Below are 19,425 nucleotides of genomic sequence, written 5' to 3'. Positions count from 1 at the left end.
CCAGTAAAAGGATGACAGCACACAGAGAAAGGATGGCATTTTTGGTATGCTGCCAGTGAATAATTTAAGTTTCGTATTTTTCATAAATATAAGGACTCAATTAGACATTGAGAGCTTTGCTTAAAAGTAACCTTCAGCCCCAATGTCTTTTTTTCAGAGTTCAAAATGTTTTGTCGCATGCAGATATGTAATTCTGTGTTCTTTACAGTCGTTCACTGATTTTAAAAAATGCAATACATATTTTATTTATACATAGGCATAAAGTAAAAAAAAAAACAACTTTTTATTTCATGCCGTTTTAATTAATTTTAAATTTCAAAAGGGTTTTGCGGCTACCGGTGCTTTCTTCACCAAGGGGAAACAAGTTTTTCTCTATAAATCGTGTCATTGAGGAAGTGTGAAGAAGCATGTGTGAAGAGTTGTATGTCTGTATATAAAGCATGAATTAGACTGTGAATGCTTGTTTACCTTTACATGACGTGAATGAGGGTGAATGGTTTTATGTCTCTGCATGTACGCCGTGATGGATCGGCGCCCGGGATAGACTGCAGCGCTCCTGCTAGTGCGGGATAAGCGGTCTAGATACCAAATAAATGAATTAATGATTTGTTCAAACCAAATGCAATGTAACAGACAAAGTCTTACCCGAGTTCGCTGCCTCCTGAATTCGTCCTCTGCCAATGAAAATGATGTTTCATTCCCACTAAAAAGCAGAAAAAAGGGATAAAAAGCAGTTACTTGACACGGACATTTCGACATAATAGCTGTGATCTTCTGACGGGACGCTACGGCGAGTGCTATCCTGGCGCCGAACATTTGAACGCGATGAATTCAAACAAGAAGGAGTTCATGGCATAAACGCATAAATATACACTATTTCATGGAGTTCCATCTCCGCTGCCGTCGCCCGGTTTAACCGTTACGTTAAAAATTGCCGGTCAAACGGAAATCATCATTTGCCTTTATCGGGCCGTGTGTTCACGCATGGTGTTTTACCAAATTGAGTCCTCCGGCAATTGGAGCCAAGAGCGATTTGCGTCCGCTCCCTCCTCCATCACTGATATCCTGACACTTTGCTGCTTTATTTGCAGCTAAATGTAATATTTCTGCAGGGTGTTTGCACCACCAATATGTCTGACTGACCAGAATTATACAAAATTGGACGGGTAATTTAGTCGCCGTGTATGGTGGCGTCCCTGCCGTCCTCCCCTCCCTCACCTCAGCCTGGGGTTAAGTGCTGCCGCCTGCATTACAATCTTGGCTCTTCCTCCCCGTTTTCTTTCCTGAGCAGGGCTTTTGCACATTTCTCTCCCGTATCCACGGCAACCGCTGCAAACACAGACGCGGCGGACTTCTTTTTAATACAACGTTACACGATAATGACATGATGATGCTGTTTTCAGTTTATATGGTGAAAAGATGAAAAAAATGAACAAATAAAACTTAAAAATAAAATCAACAAAAAAGCATTTTGAAGCACTTATTATGAATGCGATTTATTCACCCGTTGGAATCCTTCCTTCGTTTTTTCCTTCTTTCCTTCCTTCACTCAGAGTCCATCAACCCATTTGTCCTGGAAAGACGTATCAAGGTCAAATTATACTTTTCATATATTCATTTATTAATTAACACATTCATTCATTTTCTTTACGTAATTCAAACACACCTCATTTCACCGCATGAAACAGCCAAACAAAACATGCATTAGGAAGTGAAGGAAAAAGGCTGGGAGTCATCTGGCACCATTGGTGTTTCGTCTCTCGCAGGTCTTTCAAAACAAAAGCTTCATCAAGTTGTGAATATGAGAATCTTATTTTTCTCTTCTACTTCATATCTAATCCACTCTCTGGGTCCTCTGGTCCAGATTTAGAGAGTGAGGCAATACATTTTAATTTGACGTTATGGGTAGGTTTTTGTTTTTGTTTTTTTTTGTTTTTTTCCCAGCCGGCACCAGATGTTTATTTGATGTTGAAAAGACACCAGACTCGTTTTAACACATATTAAAAAGTGTACTTGGAAATCAGTTCAACAAAATGATTGATAAATCATGAAAAAAAAAAAAAGAAAATACAGCAAATAAAAATAAAGGCTAAATTAAGATGGAATCAAAACTAAAAAAAATGAATGGATATGATGTGAAAGATACATAGGTCTAACTATATAACTAAATGAGAAATAAATGAATACTATGAATAACTATGATAGATAAATATGATGATAAATAGATGGATGAATAAAAATCAAAAATAAAATGAATGACTATAGATATAGATATATACAATATATAGAGAAATATAAACAAATGATAAATAAATGAAATAATAAATAAATAAATTGATACACCAATAAATAAATAAGAATGGAGAAAAAATAAATAGATAAAAAAACAAATAATTCCATAAATCCATGTCAAAGGTTGTTCATTCAGGGGGAGGTTAACATTGCTGTAAAATATTTTGAAGTACCCGTTCATTAGTATTCTCTGTTTAATTGCCGTTTGCAGTTGATGTGTTCTGACAAAGAACACCGAAATCTAGCATCTAATGATCTGAGGTACCACCTGGACCCACTTTGGAGGTTTGATTTCTTTGGCTTGTTTGTTTTGTTGTTGTGGTTTCGTAATTTTCTGTCCCTCTTTTCAACTCAACTGAAAGAAACCCGAGGCTTTTAAGGAACTGAATGTCAATTTTATTTCAGAAAAAAGGATAAAAACATTAGCACAATTCTGCTGTTCTCGAAATAAATAATAAAAGATGTGGTTGTATGCTGACATCCAATCAACGTAATTGGAAGCTGATAAAAAAAATAACAACTCACAATATGACTATAATACAGTAGGGCATCCTTTAGCCACCAAACAAATTATGGACTTCATTTATATCAATTTTGAATAACAATTATCCGGACCTTCCGCACTACAGAAGCAAAATTCAAGCTGCAACTTCAAAATTGTCACTTCAGAAAAAAGAAAAAAAAAATTAAAAAAGAAATAAAAATGTAAAAAAATCTCATGCCTAAGTCGCGTGTAACTCAATATCAAGCGCAACAAGGTTTTTTTTTCCACCTAAATCCTGCAGCGGCTGAAGTTCCTCGCAAAACCCGCTGTTCGCGACAGCAGAGCAACAGAACGGTGACGCGTTGTACCTCGGAAATCATACATCGGACTCGGCGATAGAAAGGCTGTTTTTAAAAAACGGACCGAGACGCAACACTACATCGCAACACCTGCAAAAACGCATTGTTTGGAGAATAAAATGAATTATTCGCCTTCCCTCGTTTCCCCCCGGTGGACACATCGAACTGACAAGTGAGCTGACGGGTGAGTTTTTTTTTTTTTTTTTTTTTAAATTTATTTGCACAAACGTCCGTCCTCGTATTTGCGCATGGACTCGTGGTGCACGTCGCGGCAAGCAGCAACGTGACGCCACCGTTTAACATCCGTGAAAAAAACAGTCCTCCGTCGTCTCACGACCGACCTCCCAAGAAAAGTGAGAAACACGGAAATCATAATCAAAATTTTCATATGAGGAGTAATGTGACGACTGAAAAGCCACCAGGGACACGACATTTCATGATAAATGCGTTTTTTTTTTGTTTTTTTTTTCTTTTTTTCTTTTTCTCTTTCAGCACAAAGATAGCAAAGGAACGCATCAAAGCGGAGGTGCTGGGCCCCGGCCCGCTGCCGAATGAAAGGACGGGCGCCTCGCCGTCAAAAACGCTCCGCCGCCATCGCATTCAGCAGTCAGTGGTTGAACTGGAGCCCAAATCTGAAACCTTTAATGTCTTTTTGCACACAAGGTTTCCTCCTCAGCCGAGATACTTTTGAAGTGTGTGTCAAACCTCAGCGTGGCACGATCTGAAAATCCATACAAGGAGGTAAACAAACCCCGAACCTTTGAAGTGTTTTTCTTTCAATCCCTCTCCTGTTGTCTTTGAATCTTCCCCTCTGATGCGCTAAGGCAGACAAAATCTTTTTTTTTTTTTTTTTTGTTTTCTGTTAACAATAAATTACTCTTTTACTTTTTTTTACTTTTTTTTTTTTTAAGTCTGAGAAATTAGGGGTGGGGGGGGGGAGAAAAAAAAAAAAAAGGGGGACATTTAGGGGCTATGAGAAGACGCCGGTGCCGTCGGCGTTGCCGTAGAGATCGGCCAGCTTTTTGAAGCGAGGTCCCCAGTTGCTGAGATAATCATAGTTCTGATCGGAGTCTGTACTTAGGGATTCCAGCGAGCTCAGCGAATCTGCCACTGAGCCGCTGCCTTCAAACGCATATGTCTGCAGAGAATCGTACGGCGGGGCCGAAGGGTCCACATCGGCATCCTTGAGCCGCTCCCAGATAAACTCTCGAAACACCACATTGTCCGGCAGGGACTTGTACGACGGGCGGCTGGCTGGCGTGTAGTGGAAAAATGTCGGGGTGTCGGGCGTGACGTCTCGCCGGACATTGGGGTCTCTCATAACGTTGAGGTTGCGCAGCGTGACCATGTCGAAGGCCTCGGTGTCTTCCTCCCCGCCGCCCTCGTCGTCGTAGCGGACGATGTTCTCCCTGATGTCGCGCTCTTCCTCCAGAATCAGAGGCTCCTTTCGCCGCCGACGCATCGTCACGATCAGCAGGACCATCACTGCGGGCCGACAGAGATTTATTGATATCGACGGGCAAAAATCCACAGCGGATCTTACGGATAACACTTCAGATACGAAACATAAACCAAGATATGAAGCCAAAAGTGACAAATCTGCGTCCAGTGGAGATTTCATAATCTTCGTTGTGACTGGACTTATTTAGTTTCTTGAAAACACTCACATAAGTGGGGAAACGTCTTCCAGAAACTGAACATGTCCATTGTGACAAGACTATAGGACAAGAGCTGTGTTCTAAATGATTGCAATACCTGTCCGACAACACATACTAGAACACCCTTTCTCACTGGAGGAACTTGTTCCTCAAAACTTTTCAGGACTTGGCTGATGTCTCAGGGATTTGGACACCAGAGGAACCAGGGCTCCCGGAAGCATCTTGGCTCCTTCTCCGAGGCAGGGTCTTTTTACACTTCCATAGGAACTCATAGGTTCTTGGTCATTGACGGAACTCAGATTAGCGGGATTCTTCTTGCGAAGAAGGAGAAGATAAAAACATTTCAACCATCTGATAGTCCGTGGTTAATGTTCCACGAACGCTGCGGCAGCTTCCTCCTCCATATTGTCCGTATGGTCTTCCTCTACTTCTTCTTTGTTGTTTGTTTTGCAGTGATGAGCCTAAGGTGTGTCACAGATGCTAGCATCACTGCTGTCCCTACCGCTATCCCTCCCTGCCTGTGGGTGAAGAACCACAAGGTCCCTCCTGGAGGAGGCTATTTCTAAATTTGAGCTGCTTTTCAGTCCATACAGTGTAAACATGGCGGGAAAAAAGCATCCGGATGAGTGACATATTTATCACTGGTGTTGCCAAAGAAGCGATTGGGGTCCCTGGAAAAAGTTCTGGAGGTTTCTACACACTTGATACTAAAGGCTTCTAAACAAGGGAACTATAATTCCAAAGCCTGCGCTCTGCAAATTCCATCAGAGGTTATAAAACTCAATCCAAAGTGTAATATATTATGGACCTCTGTGGTTTCCATCAGCTACATTATGCTTCTAGACTTGTATAAAACTCCGCCAAACTAGACTCCATGGCCCTTTGAGACCTTAGCAGAAGCCCTCCTCCTCTCCCCGTTCTCTTTCCCATATATTATTGCTGAAAATAACTCTACGCCCAAGCAAACTGGCAAATGTCTAATGATCCTCTATCCATCAATGTCACCGTGGTGCCAGTGAAATATCGCTCCGCGGGCCCATATTTCTTTTTCCTCCGCAGCATCTAGCGACAAGTGGCGGGGAAGGGGGCCTGGGAACAAAATTCAAACACCACTTCGCGCCCTCTGAGAAAGGAGCAAATGGAAGGAAAGGAGGGGAATGGAGGTGTAACATGGAAAGGCTGGAGAAGATGAAGAGGCGGCTCTCGGTCGGTTGTTTGTCGACTCCCGGTACTTCATCGCGACTCGCCGGTGTTTGTGAAAAACACCGAATGGCCCCTCCTTCCGCATGGCCAATTCCGTTCAATGTCTCAAACAAAGGTTGTTTTGCTCCGATTTCAGCCACTAGTCTTTTTTCCGAATTCCCGCCCGTCCTCTCGGGCTTCTCCAAAGTGAATTACAGAGTGGCACGATGAAAGGGAATTTTCAAGCAGATCTCCTCGGGGTTTAGCTTTTGGGAGACGGCCTCCATGGGTCACGGGCCAGCAGCGCTCCGACGTTCAACGCAGCTGGATCGCATCGCAGTGCATGCAAGTGACGGGGCAATACTGGGGTACCAGGGGCATCGACCAAATTACTTCCAGTTTACCCGGAGAAATGACCATAATAGGAGACACGGATACATCGGCGGCTAAACCCAGGGATCAACGGGGTCAACTGGGGTAAGAAGAAGGGAAGATGAAAGAAAGACAGAAAGAAAGCAAGCAAGAAATATGACAGGTAAATCTCTAGATGTATATATTGTGGGTGAGTGTGTATAGATGGATGGATGGATGGATGGATGGATGGATGGATGGATGGATGGATGGATGGATGGATGGATGGATGGATGGATGGATGGATGGATAGATGGATAGATAGATAGATAGATAGATAGATAGATAGATAGATAGATAGATAGATAGATAGATAGATAGATAGATGTGTTTTCAGTATATTCCCCGAAAGCTTTCCACAATAAAACTCCACAGCTTGTCCGTCGGCATGACAACTAACACAAATTCCAAAATTAATGAATATGTTGATACTGTTATACTGTATGTCAGTAATGCACATTCAGTCTCAAGTGTGTGTGTGTGTGTGTGTGGCTCCTTCACACGGTGCAGCTTCCTCTCTTGGGACCCGAGGAAATGTGTGAAGTGTGAAGTTGTTGAAAATGAATTCACACCCTCACAGCCGTTTGTGTCCGACCAGACCCTCCGGAGGCCTTCGCCAATTTCCTTCTTTCAATAAATCCAACTCATCTGACATCTATATTCATTCTTTCATTCATTCATTCATTCATTCATTCATTCATTCATTCATGGATTATCTATTCTTCCTAGGCTATCCTTCTTCAAACAGGGACAAATAATCATCATTCACTATATCATTGAAACATCTCATCACAATGTACAACCATTCACTTAATCTTCCATCTGGATAATTTGGAGTCTCCGGTGAACACAGTGCATGTTTTGGATGGTGTTAAATATGGTTTACTTCATAATTTAATGTAACACCATACTTAACTGCTAATATGCACTCTATTACCGTATTTTCAGGACTATAAGCCATATACAGTAAGCCGCATTCACTCTATTTTAAAAAAAAATAATAATAAAAGGATATACATGCCACACCGGGTTATAAGCCGCAGATATCTATATTGAAAAATAAGACATTTACTGCAAGTGCAGAACGATTTTGAACTGTAAATGCACATGTATGTACCTGAACAGATTTTTTCCTAACTCTGACTTTTAACACGGCAGCAACTTTGCCAATTAAAACGGAACAGAATCGAGAGAAAATAACCTGAGTTTATTTATCTTCATTTCTTCTGCGTTTGAAATCACAAGGCACCTTAATCATCTTCTCTGAAACTCATCAAGTCGTCTTCTTCTGTGTCAGACCTCAGAAGACATCAGAAAAGGAGGTTTTTCGCATGCGGATGGTTTTTGTGAATGACTTTTTTTATGTCCTCCAAAAGCCATTTTCGACTTTTGGCATCGTATAAGCTCTTCCCGCTGCCAACTCCAGCGTCTCACCATAGATTCATTGATGCTAAGCTTGCGTGCAGCAGCACCGTTTCCTTCCGGGATAGCAAGATCGATAGCCTTCAACTTAAAATTCGCATCATACGAACTTCTTCATGTGGGTTGATGAAGGGGCGAGGATTTGAAAATAATTCATAGTTGGAAATTTGTCGCTCGTGCAAAAAGTTGCGTTTTCTTCTCTGCATTGATTTTTCTTAGTTTTGATTCACATTCCTATTGGAGCGCCCCTAGCGTTGGAAGAAAAATCCACAGAATAGTCGCACCTTTGTATAAGCCTCATGGTTCAAAACCTATGGAAAAAAATGTAGCGGCTTAAGAGTCCAGAAAATACGGTGTTATTATTATTTTGTTACTTTCATATCACTGTGGAATTGTGAGAAACGTCTGCTCCAGTTCTCTTTATGTCCCGGACATGCAGAGAACATGACAATAATGCTAACTTTAACTTTCTGAAGCTGACCTTTTTACGATCAAGCTGTTCCATGTGGAGTCTGTCCGGCAACCTCAGGTAGGTGTCGCCTCACACAACAGACATTCATGTCATCCAAAGTTTTGTGTCTCAACGTAATGATATAGTTAAGTCGACACCTGCAAGACCTCCTCTGGGGTTTTAGCAGAAACCACTGCCTTTCTTAGGATGGTACAGAAACTCATGTGACCAGAAAAACAGTGTGTAAGCATGAGTGAGCGTCACTGGCTCCATCCCGAACACCAATGCTCTGAATGAGCAATGCGCTAATTTCCCATGGGGGCGCGGGGAGAAATGAAAAATGGTTCCTTTTGCATTTCAAAACTGGGTCCTAGCGGTAATTGCTGATTTACCGCGGATCCTCTCTGACCCCTGTGAGGTGACATAGAAAAATCAATCAACATTATCACAGAAATTGAGTTAAAACACTTGTAAAATGGTTTATTTTCAAGCTCAAGAATGAATTAATCCTTTAGAAACCGGTGCTTTAAAAGGTGTGATCAATTCTTTTGTACTTTTAAAACATATTTTGAACAATTCTGACCACGTTCCTCCTAAAATGCCCAGAATAATCATCCATCCATTCATTCTTTCGTTATCTGGACCGCTTATCTTGATCCCTGGTTGGTTTAGAGTCTCAACGAACCTTCTGCAACCCGGAGGAACGCCGCCTTCACGCACAGACGGGGAGAACATCGAGACTCCACACAGAAAGGTCTCCTGTGGGAATCCAACCAAGGACCTTCAAGCTGCAAGGCTGAAGCGCTAACCGCTGCAATGTGCAAAATCAGTGTGACCCAAATGGAAATCCAAAGAAAGACAGCACGGCTGAGAGTTTGAAAGCCACAAAAAAAAAAAAAAAGGTTTTCTGGACAAATGAAGATATCAGATGTACCTGAGGAGACCGAGCGATCCCTGATCCGATGAGCGTTGTTAGCTAATAAAGAGGCGGCAAACAACCTTCATTATGCTGATGAAATAATGACTTGATTTGATTCCTTATCGGCGCTGTGTATTTGCTGCATCATTCACGTTGCCTTCACCGCCCCTGTGATGTTCCCGTTATCTGCCAAACCACCTGAGATTAGCAACACGTGCTTCTTTATGATCGCTGAGTATTTGTGTTTTTTTCCCCCCTGCCTCCTGCTGCAAGCTGTTTTCCTCCCTCAGCTCACTTGGAAGACTTCTTTTCAGCCTGTGCCAGAATGCCATTATTAAGATTTGTCCAACTGATTGAACAACTTACTTAAACAAAACCATGTTTTTTTTCTTATTATTCCATTTTTAAAAATGTGTATCATTATGAGAACCAACCAAGAGAGGTATTTATTACTTTATTGTTATTATTGTTATTGTTCAAACCACCACCTTGTTGTTATTATAATTGTTATATTATCCCCATCATTATTATCATCATTATTATTATTAATATCACTATCATTTTATTAGTATTATATTCATTATTGCTGCTATTGTTATTATCATTATCATCTTAATTATTTTTATGACATTTTTTTATTTTATTACTTTTCTTGTTGATGTTATTACTATTTTCATTGTTGTTGTTCTTATATTATCATTATTTTCATCATTATTATTATTATTGTTGTTGATATAATGGTTGTTGTTGTTGTTGTTATCATTATCACCATCACTATTATCGGTATAATTATTATGTTTGTAGTTGTTGCTGATGATTATTGTTATTATTATCATTATTATATTCTCATCATAAGGATTATATTTATATTTCTAGTATTATGTTTCTTGTAGGTGTTATTATTCCTTTTTTGTTTTGTTTTTTTTGTTTTTTTCCATTGCTATTACATTTGTTATTTTTATTACGTTGTTATTATTTTTTTTTTTCTTTTTAGATTGCTTAATGGTTATTATTGAGAAGCACATCAGGTTCAGAATTGGAATCAGAATCTGAATCCTTTATTGATCCCCGAGAGGAAAATCACGCTTGGTTGCAGTGGCTCGTAATCATGGCGCATCAATTTGTAAAGAAAACATAAAATAAAACTCAATATATAAATAAAAATAAATCAAAGTATTTTTTTAATATACAGAAGCGTATTTACAAGTATAATTCAGGGTTATTGCACTATGAGTATTAGAAAGGTTTGCCCGCTGCCTGAATACAGATACATAAATATAAACGCAGTTAAAAAGGTAAAACGGAAGACGTGCATTAAAATGGGAGATGGATTAATGGACATGGAGATTTATAAAATGAGTCTGATAAGTAATAGACAGAAATAACTGTGTGGAGATTTGGAGAGCTACATAATGTTCTAATTGGCCCTCCGGAGGATTGAGCAATACCTTACCTGTACCGACAAATGAAGTCACTGCATCTTAACAAGATAATGATAGTCTCGGCGGTTTGGATGTATCATCCGATCGCCAGTGAATCATTAAAAGGCGGTTTTAAATGTCACCGTCTAAATAACACACACACAAAAAAGAAGCGTTTTCAAGAACTATACTGGGAGGAGTGGGGGGAAAAAAAAAGTAATTACATCTAAAAATATCAGCCGATGAATAATGACCACTTAGCTTATGAGCATGCACGGCGCCAAAGATAATATGCATACATCGGTCAGGTTTAAGGATACGCAGGTTAGGCACAGAAGTAATGAAACCAGAGACAAATGGAGGAGCGGCGCCCCGGAGAACTCTTTTTCACGGGGAGCTCCGTGGCAAATCAAATCCACCAGGCTGATGTTTGAGAAATGAGCAGAGATCTGGCAACCGCACGCTGGTTCATTCTGCACAAGACAAGTGTTTTCTGACAGCTTTCGTGTGGATTTAGATAAATGTCAGGCAGCGCGCTTTCACACTGATTGTTATCTCCGCTGTTTTAACCCTGATTACCATTGAGGGTGTCAGCACATATTAACGCCTGCAAAAATACTTTCTGGTAGGTCCGAGTGTGTCAACAATTCACCGTTCATTTGATGCGGCTTAAAACGAGTTCTTTTCAAGATGGCAGCGCGTCACCTTCCCGTTTGTATACAGGATTTGTCGCAGTTCCTGGCGGATTTTGCGCTTTTCCCGTTTGTCTTTTGCACCGGATTACAAGTGCAGTCCATAGGATATGCTTTCCTCTCTGCTGTCGACCGGACTCTGATAATAAATCGAAACATGACCCCTTTTTTCTTTGCACTACTGCCACTTTGCACTGAGAATACAATCATGCCTCTAATGCACCATATACCATTATGGTCCTACCGACTGACCTTTGCATTAAACTGCACACAAATAAAACCTCTGCTGCTATTCTATCATGCTGTCAAATATCAGTTCGTATCTGCATGCACTTATTGCTCGATACCTCATAGTTTACTGTTTACGGTTTAACGTAACAGTGCACTTTACTGCTTATTTGCACTCTATTATTATTTTGTTAATCGTAAGAAAATGACAATAATGTTGAATTTGACTCGAGGTAGCAGCAACAAGGCCCAAGAGCTCATCTTAGCCGTCATTGGGCGAAAGGCGGGTTCAACCCGGACTGATCTGCAGCCAACTACAGCCAATTTACACACCGTATAGATGCATACAACCACTCACTCTCGTTCCTAAACATTTCCCCCCCCCAATCCTCAAGCGTGCACACCTTTCTCGTCTTTAGTGGGCATAGCTGGAGAAGCGTTTTTTTTCAGCAGAGGATTGGATTTCTCATTTCAAACTGGAAGCTGTGGAAATTATAAGCTCTGCTTTTATTTCAGTGAGGTTTATATTCAGATACTCATGTTGAGTCAGGAAGCTCAATGCTTCATGGAAGATGATGAGAAACAGTGACGTGCAGTCAGTAGAGGCAGGGGAGATCGGGCCTCACCTGTCATCATAGAAAGAATTAAATGGTTATATTTCTTCAGTGATTTGTACTTTAAAGTTATTTTACACTTAACGTACCATTCTATTTTTTTTTTTTTCAAAATCGCTGAAAAAAAATTGCATTTACCATTCAAATATGAAGAGGAAACATGGGGTGATACACCAACCAGCTGAGCCCACTATGGATTGCACAATGATTACGCTAACTGTGCTGGCATGCTATGCACTGAGACCGTATTGCTGTCTCTGTGTATGTCATGATTAAAAAAAAAATTCTAATATATGAACTAAAATTCCCTTGTTTAGCTGATGTGTCTAATGTTTTTCATCAGCAACTGTCACGTGTTGTAATCATAAAATGTCTGCAAAGAGACATTAAGTGAGGCACGCAGTAACTGTGCCTCATGGTAGGGGGCACTGGTGATACCAGGGATTCTTCTTCCTACTAGGCTACAGAATAATAGAATTAGCAATAGCAAGCTACAGTAAACGTCAGCCATGAACCTCACCGAACGTCGCTGATGTGTTACGTCCGCTAGTAATGTCTGCTTGAAGCAATGTCTGTGTTTTCCCTGTTCCTCTCTCTCTCTCCCTTCTCTGATTCCGGTTGGGCGTGTGCGGGTGTGTGGCGGTGAGGCAGACAGGTGGAAGCAACTGACAATCAGCAATCAAGGCGTGGCTGCAGCTGATTGGCTACACCCTTCATCTCCCCAGCCTCACTCACTGCCTTCCCACCAGTTGAGTACCGTAGGTTAGTTTAGATTAGGAATCCCTGTATTGGTAGATTTGTTAGTTCGTTCGTTCGCCTTTTGTTCGTAGCCCGATCGATAATTGATAACGTTTGTTTGTATCGCCATTTAGGTCTGTCCACTAGCGTTAAAGCTAGTCGCCATCAGTTTGTTAGCCTGTTCGCTAGTTTTGCTAGTCGTCCTTTGTCACGTATTCAGTTCTTGTTTGGCTCCATTTCTGTTTTGTATTTTGGCAACCATTAAATATTTATTACTAATTTCTGAGTCCTGGTCGTGTCTTGTTCCTCCGCACCTGAGTCTTTGAACCATCCCTAACATGATGAGGAAGGAGTTTTAATGCATCAGTATGTGACCTGAAGGGAAAATTTTCCATTTGACAGGCAGCTGACGCACTGGGTGGAGAACATGTTCCTCTGTCATATGTCATGTTATCTTATTCACACGTCATACAGGACTGTCTCAGAAAATTAGAATATTGTGATTAAGTTCTTTATCTTCTGTAATGCAATTACAAAAACAAAAATGTCATACTGCAAGCCTTTTATTATTTTATTATTGCCGATTATGGCTTACGTCTCAAGAAAACTCAAAAATCCTATCTCAAAATATTAGAATATCATGAATTTTTTTTTTTAATTGTTTTTTTAGTCGCATTACAGAAGATAAAGAACTTTATCACAATTTTCTAATTTTCTGAGACAGTCCTGTATGTGGAAATAAAACTTTTCATCCTCTCTTACACACCTCTTGACAATGTAGGGTCTCCACTGAACCTCCTGCATGTGTTTGGAGTGTATGAGGAACCCAGAGAACCCTGAGGAACTCCACGCAGACACGGGAGGAACATGAAGACCACACATAGAAAGGCCCCCTGTGGGAATCCAACCAGGGACCTTCTGACTGCGAGCAGTAAGCACTCGCCACTGTGCCACCCTACTGTTTCTTCAAGGTTCAATTTTCCACACACATAAAAACATCCTTTAAATCCTCTGAATTCTCAGAAATAAATCTCCAAAACAGCACATTAGGTCTTGAACTTCTTCTTGATGTCCCCCCCAGAAACCCAAATTTGATATCTTTATTCCCGGCGTGCCCGTCGCCATCCGTAATGATGTTTTGCCCCGCTGGGAATGCGTCCGGAACAAACATACGGCGCATTCCTCACTGACGATTACAAAAAAAAAAAAAAAAAAGATGAATCGACGGACGCCGCCGGAAAAAAAAAAAAAAATCAAAAAATAAGAAAAGAGAAAGAATAACAACTGCGAGATGCAGCTTGGGTCTTGTTTTATCTCCCATCTCATTCCAAACAGCGACGTCTCCCGTCGCCACGGTCTCCGTGACTACCTGAAAAATTAAGAGAGGTCCTGATAGGGGCCAATCAAAGGGGGCGGCGGGAAGAAAGGATCGGGCACGGCAGTCAAACACGGGCTGTTAATGCATGGCGGGGGGCGGGGGGGGGGGGGGGGGGGGGGGGGGTTGAACAAAGAGAAAACATAAGAGAAAAAAGGGAGGCTGATTTAATTGAGGCAAAATAGATGGATGGGGACGACTGAGGACACACACCACCCAGGACCTGCAGGTATATTAAACCGGAGGTCATTAGTTCTGAGCCTGCGGCCTGAGGCAGCGCCGCTGCGAGCACAGCCGGCTTTCATTAGCAGAGCTGAGTTCGGGGGGCCGAGGGAGGGAAGGAGGGAGGGCAGCTATTTCGCTCCGTTGCTCTTTTTGAAGTTTGCATTTATCATGAAGGTGGAGGTTCTCAGTCATCCGGGTCATGGTGAATTCTTGTCGAACTCTTCTTGTCGTGGCAACCGGACTTCGGTTGTAACCCCTCGCGGGTCGTTCGGAACCGAAGGAGCCTCTCCGATGAGGGGTGAGACGTCCTCAAGTAAAGAAATTCAAGTCCAGTTGCCACGACAAGAAGATTTCCACAAGAATTCATTCATCGGGAAAAGTATCCCGGGGAATGCCAGCCTCAAGGGGTTGGAGGAGAAAGCGAAAGCTGACCCCAAGCCCGTGAACTCATTCCTCTTATTGTTGGGAGCTGTTTTCCAGATCTGCATGTAACAACGATATTGACGGTAAACCATGATCGCCATTGTTTTGTGATTCATCCTCCATGAGTTTAACACGTAGCCGATGGTCCATCACTTAGCATCATTGCGCTTCTGTCTTTAAAACATGGCCTGTGACTTCTGTGAAATATCTCAATTGCATCTCCGGGAAGCTTTCACAGGAGGTCCCTCAGAAAGGGGAACGATCTAAAATCTCATCACTGTCTCACGCTGCCTTCAGGCGTTGTTTTTCCTCCCAATGAAGTGCAAATCATTACACATTTTAAGTATGGCGTGGGCGGCGGGCTCGGCTGTCGCAGGGAAACATGGCGGCGCACGAGACCTGTTTTTAAATGCAACGCGGTCAGTTTTCTGTCAAAATAATGTATAAATACTTTTAAATACAGAATCAGGGAGAGAAAAAAAAAAAAAAAACTTTTCTAATGTATCCATAACAGTTCATACATTAAAAACTGGATTTATAGCCGTGAGCTGCTAATTGAAGCCAATTCTCCAACAGTGGGATCACTTCCTGTCGCTAAACTGAAAGCACACGATGACAAGTCTCTTTGTTCGATCAGTCAATCAATAAATACATCAATGGTCTCCACTTATACGGTGCTTTCAACAACGCGAGAACGCATCGGCCCTTTCGCTCACCCATTTCATGCACCGATGGTGGCGGAGCTGCCACGAGCGGCACGAACCAGATCATCAGGATCATGGGGTTCGGTGCGTTGCCCGAGTAATGTAACCAGGGTTGCCGTTTGCTTTGGCCTGCCAGGGCATGTATTTATCAATATCTGGGTTAATCAGGATTAACCTGCAGGGAGGGGTCATGAGTATTTGCTAGGGAAGAAAGTCCCTCCTCCAGGTTTGACCTGCGCAAGATTGCTAATAGCCACTCTTACTTAACCAAACTTTCCTCTCACAGCCACCTGACGTATCATAAAAGCTAAGAGGAGCCTTGGTGGGCTGTAAAACCGAAGCGTATGGTCTCATTTTAGGGCGCCTCTGTGTAACATTACCTCCAATTGAATTTGAAATGGATGATTAAAATTTAGCTTTGAGAGCTATCCACGTGTGCTTTTGCCACGCAAAACTTTTGTCTGATACCTGTTATAAAAGTGCGCCGGCTGTCCGATCCCGGGAGTTCAAGACGGTCGGAGACGTATCGGATTGGAGACATACCGGAGTCATGACTTCTGCTGCGATGTTTTTCTTTCGTCATACCGGAGGTTGGAGCTAATCGCCTTGGCCCCCAAATGTACCCCGAAAGCCAAAAAAAGTAGATTTCCCGCTCCCTTCGAAGAACCCTGAGACTGCACTCTCTCCCCGGGGGAGTGGGATTCCTCCCCAGAGAAATCTACGTTTCCCTGATTTGCTCCAACCGGATTAAGCATCTGCCGCTTGTGCTAATATCTGTATCGACACTCCACGTCATGTCTCTGTTCAGTCACTTTGCACTTGGCAGCATCAGTTGCTTGCACTTTAGCTGCCTCAATGATTTTCTGTAAGCTTGCTTTTAAAAACGCTAGTGCTGGAAGTTTGGCCATGCACATATGCTGCCGCGTCCAATCGCCGGTCACCTCATTGGAGTTCATTCATCTGTCCTTTGCAAAACAAATAGTCTGGTACCTTGACTTACAAGCGCATGAACTTAATGGTTTTCCAAGATCTGAGTTAGGAGCCAGCAGGATGACTGTTTGACCCCAACATGGGACACGCTGCCCAGAGAAAATCATGGAAAAACAAAAGCAAGGTGCGCATGTCGTGGACTCGTCCATGAAATCATGGAGAGGATGTTGTCGGTGAGATACGGTGATGGAGAGCATCGTCTATGAAATGGCAGCAGATATTTACGCCATTGAGGCATTGGAAGAGTCGTGTAAAGCCGATTTGTGCGCGGGGACGGTTAAATGGTTTTAAAAACGGCCATAAATGAAGTTTAGACAAAGTGTACAAGTCACATTTAGTATTAAGTGTGTAGCCAGTTAAGGATAGAGCACCAATGAAAAACTCCCCCAACCTCCTCCACTCCCATCTCCATCCCATCTTCAAAGTAAATCCAGTGAATAAAAAACAATTTATGCATTTTCATTCTCTTTGGTTATGAATTACAATTTTTATACATTATTTTGTATTAATAAAGTCATATTTGTATTATTTGAAAACACGTAACAAACCCCTGGGGAGGGGGGGCTGGAGCGGATTATCAGCATTTCAATTTATTTTAACAGGGAATCCAATTTGATCGACTTGCACTAGAGATCGGTCGCGGAAACCGAAAGAAGGTTCTACTGCGAAGACGTACAACGGTGAGTTGCCTGAGACTTGGCACTTACCAAGAAGTGTGATGATGCAGCCTAGAATGGCCAAGAGGGCGCCGGTGCTCAGACCGGTCGCTGTGTACGCCACAGCCCCGCAGGACAAAGCAACGCCGTCGGAGTCGCACTCACACACGCGCACCGAGAGCGTGTTGGTGCTGCTGAGGGCCGGGCTTCCGCTGTCCACGATCAACACGGGTAGCCGGTACACGGGCTGCTCCCGCCGCCGGAAGCCCCCGCGTTTGGTCAACACCGATGCCGTGTTGTCTGCGGAAACAAGTCAAAGCGCAGCGTGGTAAGACCTGGGAAGAAAGGGATGTTTCGGTCGCTTTTTTTCTGCATCAAAAGACACACGACCTGTTTGGATGCAACCGGCACACGCTTTAGATGTTAGGGCTCAGCGGTAATTGTCTATTTTTTAGTCGTGCCGTTTGAAATGATTTCACTGTAGTCAAAGTAGGAACACCAACAGATGGTGTCATTAGCACTATTCATTATGTAGCGCTCCGTGGCATCGGTCCCTGGACACGACCACCTGTTGACCAATAACAGCTTTGGTCCAAAGGAAACATTTCGAAATGAAACCTTGGATTCGCCATTAAACTGCGTGAAACAAGGCCTTGATGACAAGTTTATCAATATAAACTCAATTGTCGGAGTTGACATAAAGCATTTCCCTTATCGGGGAGCTGGTTCGCTCAGTGTGAGAAGACCAAGATGCAGTTAAAACGTGAATGCGGATGGGTTGTCTTCTTCTAGGTCCCTTACAGGAGACATTTGGAAAGACTCAGTTGAGAAAAAAAACATTGTTGTCATGATTGTTGTCCTTCGACAACAATCATTTGGTTGCATCTGGTGTTTTTCTTCCAGGAACATCTGTGCGCGGCATAGCACTAAAAGACAATTTAGAATAAAATAAAATGAAAATAAAGGACAGTAAAGAGAAAGCTATAATTTTGTGATTGCTGAACATGTCTTTGGAAAAAAAAAAACTGGGCCTGATGTGCTGCAAATAGCCCTCTTTCTTCTGGGTTTTCGAGAACTTCTCCCTGAAGGGATCCACTCCCATTCAGCCTCAGCAGCATCAGCGCGCTCCATTGCTGATGGTGGGAGATGTAGCTGGTCGCCCGAATTTCTATTCATTTTCAAAGCTGTGAGCAAAGGTCATTCACACTAGTGCCTAGAGATGCACTAGTGTGCATAGAGGTATGAAGAGGGTGCATAGAAGTATAAAAAATATATATAAAAAAAAGATATATATATATCCATTAGGCAGGGATCCACCCTGGTCAGAACAGTCCTTCATACAACCCTGATCGCACTAGAAGCAGTATGGATTATATAATAGATAATTATCTATACTGCTAATCATGCAACCAGGGCTGCATATAACACAGTATATATTTACAGTACATGTACTAAATATATATAATATATATGCATATATACATGCATATATATATACAGTAAATATATGTGTATGTAAGTATGTAAGATTAATTATAAACACATATATGATATACACATGATATACAAATATTCTCTATATACTATATATATTCTTTATATACAAATGTATATTATTCCTCATTCATCAGATATGTAGTTCGTGTATATATATACACACACACACACATATATATATATATATACATGTATATATATATATATATATATATATATACATATATACAGTTAATACATTTGTAAACATGAACTATATATGATGAATTTTATACAGATGCACTGTAAACTCATATATATATCAAAATATATAGTGTCTCATTCATCAGGTATATACAATATATAATCAACCATTCATTCATTCACTCATAAGATATACTGCTTTTTCCTGTAATCAGGGCTGGGATGAGTTGGAGCCTATCTGAAATGTCATTGAGCAAGAATGACACCCTAGACGTGCATGTGTGTGTGTGTGTGTATTAACAACGTGCAGTCAGGGGAGGCAGGAGAGGCTGTGCCTCACCTGCCAATCTCAGAAACCAAAAAAATGTAAATAAAAAAAGTGACATTATATTAATCAGTGATATGTACTATAAGGTATTTTTTAACTGAATGACGACAAGTATTGTATAATCAAGTTATCAATGCTTTTGTTCAGAAGAGAGGTAAGACCAAAATAACTTT

The 19,425-nt window shown here is 41.6% G+C and overlaps 1 protein-coding gene across 1 annotated transcript in view; it reads right to left on the bottom strand.

Moving 5' to 3' along the window:
- Window positions 1-3,323: 3,323 nt before the first annotated feature.
- Window positions 3,324-19,425, bottom strand: part of LOC147231794 (cadherin-7-like) — a 115,614-nt gene continuing 99,512 nt past the window's right edge. The window contains exons 11-12 of the mRNA XM_086150892.1: window positions 17,296-17,544; window positions 3,324-4,620 (exon numbers count right to left, since the gene is read on the bottom strand). Coding sequence (XP_086007018.1) covers window positions 4,106-4,620; window positions 17,296-17,544 — 764 coding nt within the window. The 3' untranslated portion in view covers window positions 3,324-4,105. The remainder of the gene's footprint in view (window positions 4,621-17,295; window positions 17,545-19,425) is intronic.

The sequence above is a fragment of the Fistularia commersonii genome, chromosome 8 (assembly GCF_037954325.1).
Source record: "Fistularia commersonii isolate RoL2024-O1a breed Wild chromosome 8, RoL_Fcom_v1.0, whole genome shotgun sequence".
Lineage (NCBI taxonomy): Eukaryota > Metazoa > Chordata > Actinopteri > Syngnathiformes > Fistulariidae > Fistularia > Fistularia commersonii.
Note: the sequence above shows the minus strand (reverse complement) of the source record. Positions and strands in the feature narration are given on the sequence as shown.